At 61.5% G+C, this 16,086-nt stretch overlaps 1 protein-coding gene across 10 annotated transcripts in view; it reads right to left on the minus strand.

Moving 5' to 3' along the window:
- COL7A1 (collagen type VII alpha 1 chain) overlaps window positions 1–7,580 on the minus strand; it is a 31,323-nt gene extending 23,743 nt beyond the window's left edge. For 5 of the 10 annotated variants that reach the window (XR_010433453.1, XR_010433456.1, XM_064667542.1 and 2 more), the window contains exons 1-18: window positions 7,188–7,579; window positions 5,204–5,294; window positions 4,914–5,094; window positions 4,675–4,834; window positions 4,493–4,586; window positions 4,251–4,409; window positions 3,897–4,060; window positions 3,669–3,798; window positions 3,448–3,570; window positions 2,693–2,842; window positions 1,872–1,991; window positions 1,618–1,764; window positions 1,312–1,428; window positions 1,088–1,237; window positions 787–915; window positions 554–700; window positions 271–396; window positions 56–199 (exon numbers count right to left, since the gene is read on the minus strand). Coding sequence is in view for 7 of the 10 variants with exons in the window: in XM_064667542.1 (XP_064523612.1) it covers window positions 56–199; window positions 271–396; window positions 554–700; window positions 787–915; window positions 1,088–1,237; window positions 1,312–1,428; window positions 1,618–1,764; window positions 1,872–1,991; window positions 2,693–2,842; window positions 3,448–3,570; window positions 3,669–3,798; window positions 3,897–4,060; window positions 4,251–4,409; window positions 4,493–4,586; window positions 4,675–4,834; window positions 4,914–5,094; window positions 5,204–5,285 (2,323 nt within the window). In the remaining 3 variants the exon portion in view is untranslated. Of the gene's footprint in view, window positions 1–55; window positions 200–270; window positions 397–553; window positions 701–786; window positions 916–1,087; window positions 1,238–1,311; window positions 1,429–1,617; window positions 1,765–1,871; window positions 1,992–2,692; window positions 2,843–3,447; window positions 3,571–3,668; window positions 3,799–3,896; window positions 4,061–4,250; window positions 4,410–4,492; window positions 4,587–4,674; window positions 4,835–4,913; window positions 5,095–5,203; window positions 5,295–5,963; window positions 6,182–7,187 lie in introns of those variants that run through there. The other 5 variants (XM_064667538.1, XM_064667535.1, XR_010433455.1 and 2 more) reach the window with 4 other exon arrangements.
- Window positions 7,581–16,086: the final 8,506 nt, after the last annotated feature.

Consider the following 16,086-nt stretch of genomic DNA (forward strand, 5'->3'; position numbering starts at 1 on the left):
CAGGGTTCACAGCAAGTGGCACCAGACAGCACTGACGGGCAGGAGGACACCTCACCTATCCGTCCCGTGGCAGTGACAGGGCTGCCCTCGCGGCCATCCATGATGGCCGAGACACTGACTGTGTAGATGATGCCAGCACGCAGCCCCTCAATGGTGAAGGTGGTGGGGTCAGCAGGGAGGAAGCGGGATTGCTTCAGACCTAACACAAATGGCTGGGATAGGAAGGGCTCCGCCAGTACCACCATAGCATCTCACAGTCCACACACTCACCGTCACTGCCTCGCCACGTCAGCAGGTAGCCCCCAGCGCCTGGCAGCCCTCGCCAGGTGACCCGCAGCTGGCTGGGACCGGCCTCTGTCACCCGCAGCTCCGAGATGCTGCCCACAGCTGGGTACTCTGCACCCCCCATGGCACCACAGCGTCACCTTGGGGAATCCAGAGGGACCCCAGAGCCACCCTGCCACCTCAAGGGGTTGCAGGGGGATAGAGGACAAATGCATGCCGGAGTGGGAAAATCCAGGACCAGCAATCCTGGTGCCAGATGTGGACTTACTGAGGCGGACGGGGAGCGTGGCAGCACTGCCCTCCCGGCTGCCTGCCAGCGCCGAGACACGCACCAGGTAGGTGATGCCCTCCCGGAGGTCACCCAGCTCCAGCCCCGTCTGGCTGCCTGGGATGCGCCTCGTCCTCTCCGTGCCATCTGCCAGGAGCAGGGCAGTGCGGACCCTCAGTGTCAGCTGGTCAGGGTCCCCCAGGTGCCACCCCTGCCCCTGCCCACAGACTCACCCTGGTTGTTGCGCACCACCACTTTGTACTCGGTGGCACCAGGGACGTTGGTCCAGCTCAGCCGCACCCACCTGCCCGATTCCTCAACAAGCCGCAGGTCTGACACAGCGCCCACGGGCCCCTCCACACCTGCGAGGGGACGCGTGAGGCACAGCTGGAGCTGCACAGCCTGGACAGCACAGCCCCTCATAGTCATCCTGGGCCATGACCAGGCAGCTGAGGGGTCTTGTGGCCAAGGGGAACCCCAAGCTGAGCAATGCCAAGTGGGGGACAACCCAGGGGACCCACAGCAGTCACTCACCTGTCTGGAAGGTGGTGACGGGGGTGGCCACCTCCCCACCATCATAGAGCGTGTAGAGGGTGATGCGGTATTCAGTGCCTGGCTTCAGCCCAGTCAGCTGGTAAGTATTGGTGCTGCTGGGGAGAGACACTGTTCTGGGGGGCTCTGGTCCTGTGGGGAGGAAAGGGTCACTGCCAGCTACTGGAACGGAGGGTCCTCAGGGGTCACGGGCACCCTGAGCCCACCTGTGGCTCTCTTCCACTCTAGACGGTAGCCACGGGCATCACGGGCACTGGTCCAGAGCACCTGGATGGATGTGGGACCCAGGATGTTGGTCTGCAGCGTCTGGTCCGTACCTGCCTCTGCAAGAGGAACCCCATGGGCCAGGCTACCCTGTGCCACTCTGCTGCCAGCCACAACGCCAGCATGTCTCCAGTCCCTGCACACAGCAGGGTAGGCAGCATGTGGGGCGATGGCAGACGGTCCCAGCCTCATCCCAGGGCAGAGTACAGGCCAGCAGAAGGATGGCATCACCTGTACCCAACACCTACCTGTCCTCTGCCGCACGGTGGCTGTGGGCCCCTCCAGTTCCCTGAAGAGCGGGGCCACTGTCACCACATAGTCGGTGTTGGGCTGCAGCCCCACCAGAGCGTGTGACGTTCGACCAGCATCCAGGTCCACCCTGTGCTTGTCCTGCCCTGTGGGAGCCAGTGCAGCAGTCCCCTGGGGACTTTGGGCAGCAGGTGCCACCAGCCCCCTCCTGTCCCTCCTCCTAGGGGCCACAAGCTCTGGGACAGGCACCTACCTGCAAGGGTTGCCCAGGAGAGCCGGTAGCCGGTGGCACCACTGACAGGCTGCCAGGCCAGCAGCATGCTCTGTGCTGAGATGTTGTGGACAGCCAAGTGCTGCACACCCACTGGATGTCCTGCAGGAAGAGAGGTGCCTGTCCATCCCCCACATGAGAGGGGCAGGGTGAATCACCTTCGTCTGCAAACTGCCTGCTTCAGGGGCAAGAAGCCCCTCTTTGCCCCTGCTGACGGATGCTGAATTGCACTGAGGTCACTGAGCGCAGCCCACGCCCAGGCGGCTCCTTCAAAGCACGAAACTCCTGCAAAGTGGAGCTCAAAGCCTTCCTCTTAATGCCTTAAATACTTTCTATGGGTTAAGACTGCCTGGGGCAGCTGAAGGAATTGGTTTGCCAAAATTTGAGGCTTGTAAAGGTGTTGCCCCGGGGGCCTCACCCTCACTTCTACTCACTTTCCACCACTCTCTTTCCTGGTGGAAACCACATTTTCCTCCTGCAGAGCACCACACTCAAATTAAAAAAAAACACACCACTGCATTTTTTCAGTCAGAATTTTTTACGTCATGTGAGGAAAGCTCTGATAGACACACTCCCAGAAGGCTGCAAAGGAAATTGGAAGCACAGAGCGCTGCACCCTGCCCTGGGACCAACTTTTGGGGCTCAGAGCATCACCTTGTAGTCATGCTTACCTCCATCCCACCCCCACAGGCAGCAGTGGGCCTAGCAGCCCCATCCCAATAAGGCACAGTGACTGAAAGGACATCCCTGTGCTGGGAACCCATCCCTAACCCTGGCTGAGCCCAGGGCCAGGCAGTGCTTACGTGTCCTGGCGGTGAGGGTGGCAGGGACAGCAGGCTGCTGTGCATAACGGGGTCGGAGCATCACCACGTATTCCGTGTTGGGGCGCAGGTTGCTGAGTGTGGCTGATTGTGCACTGGCCCCCAGGCTCTTCTCCTCCCCCTGGGCTTCTCCTGAAAGGACAGCAGAGGAGTGTGGGTGGGCACAAGGACATGGAACACACCAGGCCCGGCAGGGAAGGGGTGTTTATGGGCTGGCATCCTGCCCTGAGGATGCCAGTTGTTGCCAGGGGTGGGGAGTACCGGGAGAGGCTGGGACATGGGCCAGGGCAGGGGCACCCCTTGGATCACCCAGGGCCAGGGTGGGGCTGCCAGGTGTGCAGCTTCAGCCCAGCCCCTGGCTGGGACGGGGGTCTGCTGCCTGCCCCCTCCATGCAGCAGTCATAGGGGCAGATATGTGCCTGTGCTCCCAGCCCTGAGTTGGGGTGCACGCATCAGGCCCCTGGCCATCATGCACACCCAAGCACACACCCTGAGCCTTGTGCATGAAGCCTCCAGGAGTACACAGGCTGCCTCCACAGCCCTGCACACACGTGTGCCCCACAGCCCACGCACGTGTGCTGGCTGCTGCAGCAAAGGCAGGCGTGCACACACCCGCAGCACTCTGGGCATGCCTCCCTGCATCAACCCCCATCCATGCACTCCCCGTGCCCATGGGGCTGCTGTGCAAAGGTAGAGCATCCAGGCAGCACCGACCCTCATAGGGACCATCCCCTCACCTTGCACAGTGTAGCTGAGGCTGTAGCCCTGGGGGAGCTCAGGGCCAGGCTGCCAGGCCAGCCGCAGGAAGGTTGATCCAGTCTCCACCACGCGAAAATCCAGCATGGAGCCAGCACGGCTTTCTGGGGGCAAACAGGAGCAGGGATGAGCTCCCAGCCTCATGTGCTGTGGGCACCCAGTGCCTGTGCTCACCCCTGTCCCCAAGTGTATGGACACTCACGGGTCCGTGCTCGGCTGGACACTGACTCGCCGATGCTGTTGGCATACTGGGCGGTGACAGTGACCAGGTACTCCGTCCCCACGCGCAGTCCCCGCAGCACAGTGCTCGTCTCCCGTGGCCCCAGACTCACCTGGGCAGGAAGAGTGTCACCCCCTTGCCATCCCTAGGTCACATGTAGAGCCACCAGGGACCCCCAGGAACTCTGAGCAGCCAGGTAGGAGCACTCACCTCCTGCCTCTCTGCCATGATGGGCTGTCCCAGCCCCGTCAGTGGCACGTGTTGCACCCGGTAGCCAGTGACGGGACCGCTGGCTGCCGTCCAGCGGATCCGCAGCTGGTCAAAGCCCCGCTCCAGGATCTCCAGGTTGGAGGGGCCGGTGTGGGTTTGCCCATCTGTGGGGAAGCAAGGGCTGTCGGTTCCAGGGTGCATGAGGCAGAGGGGAGACCTTGCTGGGGCAGCACAGACATGTATCTGTTGGGATGGGATGGCCAGGAGGGCATTTTGGGTAGGGATGGGTGCTAAGAGTGCACCCATGGTGAGCACAGCCTGGCTCCTATCAGGGAGGAGGATGGGGGCCCATACCCAACAGACGCAGAGTGCCCCCGACACTCGTGCACACCCTGCGTGTCATCAGTGGCACCAGCGTGCTCAGCAGCTTGAAGTCACCAACGTAGAAGAAGAAGGCCTCGGTAGGCGTTGAGGCCACACGAATTAGCTCCTTGTGGTCAGCGTTCTTAACCCCTGGGAGGGATGGAGATGATGGGTGAGGGAGGGACCCGAATCAAGCAGGAGACCCCCTCATGTGGAGCTGAAGCCTCGCTCACCCACGGCAAAGATCTTGATCCCCTGGCTCTTCAGCTTTGCTGCCGGCCCCTCGGCATCATCCTGGGACTTGCCATCTGTGATGAGGATGCAGATCTGTGGAGGCCGGGCAAGAGATGTGAGACCCAGCATGGGGCCCATGGACCCAGTACTTCTCCCCATGTTGCCAGAGCCTTGCACGTACCTGGGGGACCCCGGGCCGGAGCTGTGTGGGGCCAAAGAAGTTGTCAGCAACGTAGTGGAAGCCAGCACCAGTCCGCGTGTTGCCGCCCTTGTAGCTCAGCTGCTGGATGGCCCTCCGGACACTTGTGCCATCAGTGTGCTGGGAGAAGGTGAACTCCACCCTGGGGGGGTGCAAAGGGACAATGTCACCTCCCAGCCCTGCCACCCTGCTGCCCCACATGCCCCCTCCCCGGGGCTCACCGTGGGTCGTCACTGTACTGTGCCACGGCAAAGCGCACCGCCTTCTCACCCACCACCTGCACAAAGGGCCCCACCAGGTCATCCATGAAGGTGCGGACGGTGCGGAAGTTGTTCCTGCCGATGCTGGATGAGCCATCCACCAGGAAGGCAATGTCAGCCTCCAGCACATCCTCGCACACGGCTGTGGGACAGTGACAGTGCTCAGGGCATGGAACAGCAAAATGGCACGGTGGTGCTGGCCCTCTCTCATCATCCCACCTCTCATCATCAACCCAGTGCTCAGCACCCACCTTGGCTCCTCTTCTGCGCCGTGGCAGGCAGGGGACCCAGGAGCAGGGGAAGCACAGCCAGGAACAGGAGCTGGCCGCTCATCGTGGGAGCCTGCAAGAGAGGATGCTGCCACCATTGCCCCACAGCAGCCCCACACCTCGGGGACAGCAGTCCGGGAGGTTCCCAGCACCACCTGTGCCAGGACGCCTGGCAGCATTGGGAGGGCGGGGTGCCAGTGCCGTCCCAGGCACCCCACGGCGCAGGGAGAGCCCCGCTTCAGGTCGAGGCAGGCGGGCAGCAGCTGGCCCGTGTACACTCGGTGGGGTTGCCCAGAGTGCGGGAGATACGGGCAGCGCCTGGCCCCACTCCAGCCCTCCCGGTCCAGCCCGGGCTCTGCCTCTCGCCAACCCTTCCCCTGCCCATGTCGCGGCACCGGCAGCAGCGCACCCCGGCCGCCCCTGCCTCCCGGTCCCCCCACCGCCCGCAGGAGCTCCCTCCGCCCCAGGAAAGTGCTCTAGGGCAGCGGGGAGCCAGCGTGGGCAGCCCTGCCCGCCAGCCCCACGCCCCGCCGCTTCCCACCCACGCGGCGCCGGGGCACACCTGGCCCGACACCCCCGCGATGGCCACGGCGGGTCCCAGCCCCAGCACCGCCCGGCCCGGGCGGAGCGAGCCCCGCCGCGGGAGGGTGGGCGAGCGCCCGCGGGTGCCCGCGTGGGAGGCTCGGTCGCCCCGCAGCGCCGCCCGCCCGCGGCGGGACCCCCGGCCCGGCCCCTCGCTCACCCGCCGTCCCCGCGGGGACGCTCCGTCCCGCACCGCTCCGCGCCGTTCCGTGCCGAGCCGAGCCGGGCGCAGGCGGTGCCGGCGCGCACCGGCCCCCGGCGCTCCCGCCCCTTTATGGAGGGCGGCCCGGAGCGCGGTCCGGGGGGGGAGCGGAGCGGCGCGGCCCCCGCCCAGCCCGGCCCCCCCAGAGGGCTTTTCCCACCCGCTCCCCTGGGAGGGAAGAAAGGGAAGCGGCTCCTCGGGCTGTCCCCCATCAAGTGGCGCCCTTGGCTGCACCACGCACAGGGGCTGAAGGGCTCCGAGGCCGGGATGAAGCAGGAGAGGTCTGGACCCCGGGGGGCGTTTCTGATGGACTTTCTGCCGAGACCTCGTTGAGGGGCCGAGTGGACTCCAGTAAGGCCCAAGGCAGTTTTCCTTCCAGCATCTGCATCCTCCGGGAAAATGAGCAGCTCTGGGACCTGCCAGCCAGGAGCTGGCTGCTCACCTCCATCCATCTCAGGAGAATGTGATGCCAGGGCCTCACCTTGGGCAGAGCTGGATGGAGCTGCCACAGGGACCTGAGCCCCTGACCCCCTCCGTGTTAGAGGCTGACTCTGAGCACCAGCTCAGAGGGCTGCTCCCCACACCAGCAGAGCTCCCACAAGGCTTCAGGACCGCCAGGCCTTGGCTGGGACCTTTCCTGCCCCCACAGCTTGGGGGCAGGAGCACGTAGGGCTCTAATACCCACGGTTCTTGTACAGGAACTGCCCTGGAGCCATCTGTGGGGCATCCTCCTGCCCTGCTCTAGACATCATCTCCCAACAGTTATCAGAGCAGACCAGTACCTGAAACCTACCCCAGAGCTGGAGAAACTGGCCACTGAAGATGTGGCTGCAGTTGCTGGGAGGAGGCAATAGGGAAAGGATGCCCAGCAAGGTGAGCAGGGACCTCCTGTTGCCCTGGTCTCACTTCCTGCCCACCCAGTGACTGGTGGAACTGTGCCCTGGGGCTCCTCCACAGCCCAGGGTGCACCCTGGTGCACCCTCAGGGCGCCCCTCACCCCCAGGGCGCCCTGTGGGGCCACGCTGCTCCTTGGGGCACATCACACTGCACCCCATCCTCCCCCCTGGTGTCTGTGCTCACCTGAGGCTGACCCTGGCTCATGGTCCTGCCCTGCACCTCATGCCACCTGCGCTCTGTCCCCTTGGTCACCCAACATTCTCCTGTCCCCAGCATCTCACATACCTGTACCCTCCCAGCCACCGGTGCAGGGGCTCCCCTCCGGCTCCTGGCAGGGCAGTGGGTAGGTCCCGGGGCATCTTCTTGCAGGCAGCAAGGAGAGCGACAGTGGGGGTCGCTGGGACCCAGGGCCACCTCACAGCTGGGGGCCCGGGGTAGGGCCACCGGCCACGGAGCAAAGATGCTCCAGGGTCGGCTGTAGGCAACTTTCCCAGGCACACGCTGTTCCCGAGCAGGGGAGGAGTGGCGATGCCCCAGCTCTTCTTAAAGGCGCAGCAAGCAGTGCATCCCCTCCTCTTCGTTAGCCCTCCTCTCCTTAGACCCCAGCCCTGGCCCCCACACTTGGCCAGGGGGTTCCGAGGTTCACCGTGGTCACAGGTTTCCCCCTGCCTGCCCCAGCCCTGTGAGTCCGGCCGTGAGTCCCGCATCCTCAGGTCAGGACCATCCCCAAACCCTCCTCCAGCCAGAGCTCGTTTAATGAAGACAAGGCAGCCTGTCCCAATTAGACAAGGGGCTTCGTTAAACAGGGAGCGGAGGGGCCTGCCAAGGGCGCTGTGTCTGGCCCCGGGCCCGGAGCTGGTGGAGCAGCCCCAAGGCGCGGTGCCGGCGACAGGGCACGGGCGGCCGGGGGTCACCCCAGCAAACGGGGGCAGCGCTGGGGCGAGCATCGCCCAGCGGGCACCGCAGGCAGCGGCACCGGGACAGCGACACTTCACAGCCATGCCAGGGGCTCTGCCTCCCACCTCGGCCCCCACGACTGTGGAAGGCACCAATTTGGGGTGGTCCCCAAACCCCAATCCCCCATGGACAGCATCTTGACCATGTTGCCAGCAGCATTCCGCTTACGTTGGCACTGGATGGGGGTACGCAGGTGTGCTGGGTCCCCAAAACCAGAGTGCCTCCCCCTCTGCGGTGTTTCCCAGCTTCCCCTGCATACCAGGGCCAGGGAAGGAATCCGCGGCCCGCGGCGCGGGACGGTACTGCCTCTGCAGAGCGAGAGCACCAGGTGCGAGTGACTCACCCGGCGCACCGCGCCGCTGCAGCCTGTCCCTCCGGGAACATCCCGAGAGGCTGTCAGCCCTTCCTGAAGCCTGGCAGGCTGGCAGCCAGGCCACCAGTCACTCCTGTAGCCCAGACTTGGGGTTCCCCATCTCCCAGCTGGCTCAGCCCCAAAGCACGCTGACTCCTCTTCCCTGACACTAATAAAAGTTTGTAGGGCTGACCCTGACCCCAGCTTCCTGCCTGTGCATGCCATCCTGGTCCCCAAATGCCACTCACCAGCCGATCAGATCACGAGAAGACAAAAAACATATCCCCAGGTCCCACTGACCCTGCTCAGGCAAGCAGGAGGTCACGCCACCCCCAGGCATAGGAGCCCCCCCACTTTGAGAGTGCACACAAGGGAAGCACCAGGGCTGAGCTTCTCCCTGCCCACACTTGCCAGGCGTGAGGCCTCACCGCTGCTTTAGTGGGAAGCAAGAAGTGAATCTGTTTTCTTCAGCCCCAGGTGAGGTTTTAGCTCTCTCGGGTGGGATGAGTCATACATACATCATGGTGAGATGCTGCACGGTGAGACGGGTGCTGGGATGCAGAGCCAGCTGTGCTTGTGGTGCTGTGGGGTCTGTGCCCTATCCTCTGCTCACCCCCTCCACATTCCACAGCCACTGCCTCTGGTGCTGATCCAGCACAGGCTGGGATTCAGCACAACTCTTACAGGATTTCAGTTTTCTAGTCCTACAGTGATCCTGCAGTGCTCCTCACTCCAGCATGACACAGGCCTTCCCCAGCCAGTGGGAATGCATGGGGCAGCTCTGTGGGTGCTGGGAGAGAGAAACCCCCTCTCCAGGCACTTTTAAATTGGGAAGCTTTCAGACAGAGGCGAGCAGCGGGGAGCTGGTGCCGAGGCGGGTGAGGAGAAGAGAAGCTGTCCAGAGCCCGGAGGGGGAACCTCGCCTGCCACAGGGGCCAGTTGGGACACGCTCCAGGAATGTCTCCTTGCACCACTCACTGCCAGCTCTATGCTGTGGCACCCAGCCACCCAGTACCAGCATCCTGGGAAAGGGGCCCATGACCCCTTGCCATCATCTCCAGTCAGCTCAGGGACAGCCCTGAGGGACAGCATCACACTCAGTTCCCCAGTGCAGCCTTGGGGAACCCCTGTGCCACCCCATGGGACACCCCAGCAAGCCCAGGGGCCACAAAGTAGGCCAGAGTGGGTAACTGGTCACCCCTTACCTCCTACTGACCTGTTCCAAGGGATCTGGGGTGGGAGACAGCTGTGCCAGCCCCTCCAGGCTGCAATTCATGCAAGGGGAACAGACAGCAGACCCCCAGCTCCTCCATGCCGCAGGGGACAGCTTGCAGCACCCCCTATCCTGCTGCTGCCCAAAGCCACATCCCTGCAGGAAAAGGAATCAAAGTATGACATCAGGGTGAAGCCATGACCCGCGAGCTGCCCTCTCTGCCCAGTGGCTCTGGGGATGCCCAAAGCGAGGGGGATGCTCCCAGCTGTGGGGTCAATGGAGGCAAGTGGTCCCACTGCAGCAGGGCTTGGTTAGGATGAGCCCACTGTGCCCCCAGATCAGGGCTCCACGTGGGGTGGGTGCGTGTCCCAGCTGTCCCACAACTGCTGTGAAAGGATGGGAAGTTTTTCCTGCCCGTAAACTGTTGTGTCTGGAGGCTGCTGCCAGCACGGCCGCACACCGGCATCGCACGAAGCTGCACTGGAATGTGGCCAGGCCCTGCTGGCCACGCAGAACAAGCTCAGGGAGAACGGTAACACCATGAGGATGTGACCCCCCCTTGGCTAAGTCAGGCAGGAGAAGGCAGCCCTGGTCAGAAGACAGCAGGCTGGCTCTCAGGGACAGCGAGAGAGAGGAGAGCCAGGCACCGCCAGGGATCTGCAAAGGGCCAGCGGTGCTTTGCAATGGCATGTGGCCAGCATGCCAGAAGGAGAAGGTGATGATGGGGATGATGGAAGCAGGACGAGGAGCCAGCAGCACTGCATGGAGTTCTAGAGTTGCCAGTTAACAACTTGCCTTCAGCTGCGTCTTGTGTCTGGGCTTTGGGTGATGCTGGGGCTGCACAGTGGCTGGGGGTGGGTGTCAGGGACCCAGGGAGAGGCAGGGAGAAGGGTTAAGCAGGCTTCAGACAGGAGCTGCAGGTGACCACTCACACAGCCCAGCTCATCTGCAGGAATCAAGCTTCTCCACTTACTGAGGCAAGAGCTGCTCCCCTTCAGTCCTGGCCCTACAGCACCAACTTTGCAGCAGGGTCCAGGCTCAGTAAAATCAGCCTTGCTTGCCCTTGAGGATGAGGATGCAGGAGACAGTGGAAATGCAGGGACCAGTTGCAGCAAAGCTCCTTCAACACCTTTGTGTGAAGCTAATGCTGCTTTTCCTCATGCTGAGGATCCCATGGGGTGCTCATGCCCTAGAGATGCCCCAGACAGCCCAGCACACACAGCTATGGAAGGGAAACTCCTGCTTCTTCGTACAGGCAGATGAATTCCCTGCCTTGGGGTTATGAGGATCGAGGTGCTCCCAGCCCAGCCCTGGCTGCAGGGTTTGCAGGCAACAGCAGGCAGTGTCTGGCAGCACCTGGGGCACAGCCAGGCTTGGGGTGCATGAAGGGAGACCCAGGGACCCAAAGCAGTGCAAGAGCAGGGACTGACAGAGCAGAGGGAGTGGTTTCCCCTTGGGTGTCTGCAGGAAGGAGGAGATGAAGGGAAGCCGAGGGAGCGCTGCCAGCCCACGCTGTGCACACTCAGGGCATGTGTAGGCTGGGCGGACGGTGCGCAGAGCGTGACTCGACACGCAGGGTGGCTGAGCCAGCCCGTGCCCGCCTGCACCCACCAGAGCTGCCCAGCCTGCCTGCTCAACCCTGCGGGGGTCCCCAGGGACAAGCATCATCAGCAGCGCAGCACCTCGGGCCAGGTGATGAGATGCAAAGGTGAAAGGTGGCATTCCTGCTGCCCCGTTCCAGGGACAGCAGCCCGGGGCAAGGCCAGGTCACTGGTGCTTCCCTGCAGCGCTGGGGAAAGTGAGGGGATCATCTTACCTGCAAACACTAAGGTACCATATCTCTGGCTGCCTCGAGCCCTCACCAGCATCCCTCTGGAAAGCTGTGCGGTGGATAGGACGGCTCAGCCCCAGCTGGGTGCTGGGGGGCTGTCACTTGGCCTTGCAGGGTGCTTGCCACACTGCTCCAAATCTGGCTCCCAGGGGCACACGGCTTCAGGGAACTGGAGGGGCACACAGGAGCCACAGCACTGCTGCCAGGTACCTCACAGGAATGCAGACCAGCACCACGGGCAGGGTGGTACCACAGCTCTCTGCTTCAAACCAGACTGACCTGGGAGCAGCCAAGCAGGGGTGTCCACAGCAGCTCAGGACAGAGCCCAGCCCTGCAGAGCTGGGGCACTTGCAGCAGCACAGCAGCCCCTGCCACAAGCTGCCTGCCAGATCCCAAACCTGGCACTGCCCCCACACCACATCAGAGGGGACAAGCACCACAAAGCCATGGCTGCCCCATCCCTCCCCATCCCGTGCTGGGGAAGGCATCACCACCTTCCCTGTCCATGGGAGCTGCTCTGCTGCCTAACATTGAGCTCTTCTGGGAAACAGCAGTTGCCCAGCTCCCAGTGCGGCACCCAGGGCCACAAAGCCAGCTGTAGCCTAACCTGGCTGTGGGAGCCCTCACAGACCTTGAAGACCCTGCAGGAATGGGCAGCAGCATGGCAGGGGGTGCCAGGGGAGCAGCACGGTGGCAGGGGCTCACTGAAACTGCTCGCCAGGCAGGGAGGAGGAAGGGCAGACAGGCAGCACGCGGGCCTGGGAAGCTGGAGCCGTTCCCGAGATGCTGCCAGCTGTGCTGCAAGAAGCTGCTCCTTGTGGGGGGTTCACACAGCTTGATGGGGCTGGGAGTATTTGTTCCTCCCTCCAACGGCAACACCAGATGCCTCCCCGGCTGCAGGAACTCAGGGCAGCTGTATTCCCAGGGGAGGAGCGTTGCCAAAAAGAATAGCTGTGAGTCCAAGGAGCCAGCCCTCAGGGGCTCACTGTGGACTGCCATTTCCTTCCCAAGAGATGGAAATAACGAGTTACTAACGCCTTGTGCTCAGTCCCTCCTGCTGCCAGCCCACAAGCATTGGCACCACTGCCCGTGGCAGAGTAGCACACTGGCCTGTGCTCACAAGTGACAGCAAGAGAGACCCGCTCTGGAGCTGCCCAAGAGGGAGTTTGCTCACCTCAGCTCTCCAAAACCAGTTCCCTTGTGCCAGGGAAAGGCTGTCCCTCACTTGCTCCGCTTTCAGCTGATCCTGCTCTTAGTTCCCCACTTCTGCATCTGGGATGCAAGTCTGGCATCTGGGAGGATGCAGTGGTTGCTCAATTCTTCCTCTCAGCCTCTATTCAAGTATTTCACAACCTGCACCAACACCCCCCTAAAAAATACCTGCAGCTTCTTATAAAGTTCTGGCAGGACTCATGAAAAGAGCCCCCAGCTCACTCTTCCTGGGGCTTGGCTGCTCCTTGTGCAAGGGGTGCCCAGCAGAGCCATGGAAAGCATCCCCTGCAGCTCCGAGGGCTGGGGAGGAGACGTGTTTGGGGGGGCTCTGCAGCCCAGCAGACACTTATGGGCATGTGCTTCACCAGGGAGGGGACGGCACAGCTCACACCCTGCCTGTCCCAGGCAGGGGCACAGGACAGGGTACTTACCTCTGGAGAGCTGGGACCATGCTGCAGCCTCTGGGGAAGGGGCTTTGGAAAGCCTTGTGTGCTGGTCAAGGCACATGGATGACACAAGCTCTTTTACCTGCACCTGCCTGCAGAAGGGGTATGCTGGCTAACAGTGCTGGATCCCCAGCAGCTGCAGGATGCTGCCCTGAGTGTTTTACACATGGGAAGGACGATAAAGGTCTGGTCATCAGTCTGCTGGGGTAGTGAGGAAACTGCAGGGACCCCACATCCAGGGGACCAAGGCTGCAGGAGGGGTCAGGATCGCCCCTCCATGTGGGGCAGCAGCCAGGCTGCAGGGGGGACTGTGCTCCAGAGGAATTTGTGCAGTTCACAAGACCAGACTTGTCCTCATGTCTCTCCCCCGCGAGGCTGGGCCATTGCTCCTTCAGCTCTTTGGCTGGGTGCCCGACTCCAGAAGAAAGGAATAAAAAGGACGAAGCACCCGCCCTGCCCCGTCGGGTGAATCGCTGTCTGTCACCATGGGAACTCCTCCCTCCCCAGGCCCCCCCAGGATGACTTCATACCTCCACTGAGCAGGAGGGTGCGTCACTGGGATGGCACAAGGCGGGGGGACATGTACACCCCACACAAGGACCCTGTGGGGTGGACATGGGGCAGGATGCTGCAGAGCTCCAGGGGGAACGCTGAGCAGCCCAGGTGGGGGACCCAAAGACAGTGGGGGTACTGCACCCAAAAGAGCGCATTCCCAGGGGAATGACAATGGGGGGGCTCTCAGAGCTCCAGCTCCTTGCAGAAAAAGTGTCACCAGCACCTCTGCACACCCCCCGTGCTTCCATGAAGGAGGGAAGAGTGCAGCATCCTGTCTCTGGCCCCTCACCACCTTCTGGAGTCACCTTGAACCACGAGGACCTCATCCTCCATCCCCCTTAGCAAAGCTGGGGCAAGGTCACCTGTGAGTCACCGCTATGCGTGTGAGGCAGGAACAGGAGATACTTGTGTTCCCATGTCATAGGGGCTCCTGCCAAGCACTGCACATCTGGAACAGCTGTAAACAAAGCAGAGGAAGACTGAGAACCACAGCGGACAACTGCCAGGGGCAGCAGGGACCTCCAGCCTTGCAGCAGCCAGTGGGGGAAGGGATGGAAAAGCAGAACTGCCACGTGGATCCTGGATGCCCAGGGCTCAAGCACACTCACGGGCTGCCTCTCCCTGACAGCCCCTTGGCACACCAGGGCATCCTGCTGCCAGGGGAGCAGAGGCAGAAACTTGCCACAGACACAGTGCCTGCTACTCCAGCTCCTAAAGCTACTGCTCACCAAGCCTTCCGTGAGAGACACCAGCCCTGCTCACCATACCCACGGGCAGTTATCCCTACCTGGAAATCCCACCCTCCAGGCTTCATGGGTAGCACCAGGTCTGTTTCTCAATCACTACAAGTTCTGCTCAAGAGCGACTCGGTCTGAATGGAGGGGCCATGGGTTTGTTTATACAGCAGTCTGTACGGTGCCAAACTGTGCACTGCACCCTGAGAAACTCAGAATGCATTTTTCTGAAGCTGAAATACATCAACTGCTAAATCTTGAAGCAACATAACTTTAATTCCCTGGATTAAACATTCAAATAAGGAAGAAAAAAATACCCCCCAGAAGAGTAAACTCATCCTTCTCTGAATGTAACAAATCAAAGATAAGCAGCACGCTCCCTTTACAGCATTGTCCAAGTGCCTACTCTGGATAAAAGTCACATGCAAAGCAGAATGCAGTGAGTGCACACAGTACTGGGGCTGTTTTACAAAACGCTTTGCACACCTGAGTCACTGTGTGCTGAGGGCAGTGCACAGGGAGCAGCTTTTCCTTGTGCACTGCACCTGGTGTCAGCACCCACCATCACAGCAGGACAACACAGCACCCAGAAAAGCTGAATGCATCACATTGCAGGCTCTTGGCAGAACCAAGAACAGTGCTCAGATATTCAGGCTCCTCTTTCAGTGTCTTAAGCCTTGCTCAAATCAGGCCATGTGGCATTCAATCCAGCCTCCTTCACTGTCCCTGTGCTGTCTGTGCTGTGCAGTTCTTGCATCAGAGCAGGATATGGAACCTTAAATAACCCCAGAGCACAGCAGAGGCTCAGCGATGGATGGTGGGACACTGAGCAAGAGCAGTGTCTTCAGGGCACCTGAGAGGTGATCCAACACTGTTGATACCTCCTTGTACAGAAAAAGTCCCTCCTGCTCTCACAGACCAGGGCTGGAACCTCCCTGTGCTGCCATCCCAGCAGCCCAGCGCTGGGCCAGCAGCTCCATTTTCCATTCCTGGGCAGGTAAGGAGCCTGGGCAGATCCTCCTCCAGGCCCCACGCCTGAAGTAGCTTTTCTGGGCATCCCCACTGATGGGCTGAATGGACAGCAAAGCCAAACCTCTGCCTGGCAGCCCCACTAAAAACCTCAGAGCTTTGAGGAAGGAAAACATATAAGAGGAAAGGACTGGAAAGCAGAGACTTGCATGGAAAAGTGAGAACCACTGATCCTCTTTGGATGGCACGTGGGGTAAAGCAGCTTTTAATGAGGATGTTCAGGGCTCTGAGTCACCCCTTCCTGATACACCATTGAAGACAGAGCCGAGACAAAGACAAGTCCTGCCACCATGCCTCGTGCCTCAGAGCAGCCTGGGTTGGCTGTAGCTGGCAGTCAGGCCTGGATGGGCCTTTTGTCCACTGCTTTTCCACGCAATGAACACGCTAAAGCTTTACACGAGGCATTTCCTTTTCCAAATAGGAAACAGGATCTTTGTATATGTGTCTGGATACCACTGCTCACTGCTCCTCTCTTCTGGTGTATAAAGCCCCAGTAGTGCACAGAAGGGTAAGGTGAAGTGTAGGAGCCCTGGGCAGGGCAAGTCTATGAGTCTGCCAAGCACCAGGTACCACCCTCAGCCTGGCAATCCTGCAGCCCTGCTGAGACGCTTCATCACAAGGAGAACCCATCCCTCTTCTGAGCAAACCACACTCCCTCTCAGGAGCTGGCTGGGGGAGAAGGCCCCTGGTCACAGCCATGCTGATGCACCAGGGGTCTGAGCAGAGCCAGGCTCCAGCAACACGATGCAGCACAGAGCTGCACTGCTGCCCTGTCTCCTAACCCCCACTCACCTATGGCTCCCACTGCTTCACCAGCCTTGGCAGGAGAGCAGGTAGAGAAGCAGGCCCAGAGGG

The sequence above is a fragment of the Pseudopipra pipra genome, chromosome 11 (genome assembly GCF_036250125.1).
Source record: "Pseudopipra pipra isolate bDixPip1 chromosome 11, bDixPip1.hap1, whole genome shotgun sequence".
NCBI classification, from domain to species: domain Eukaryota; kingdom Metazoa; phylum Chordata; class Aves; order Passeriformes; family Pipridae; genus Pseudopipra; species Pseudopipra pipra.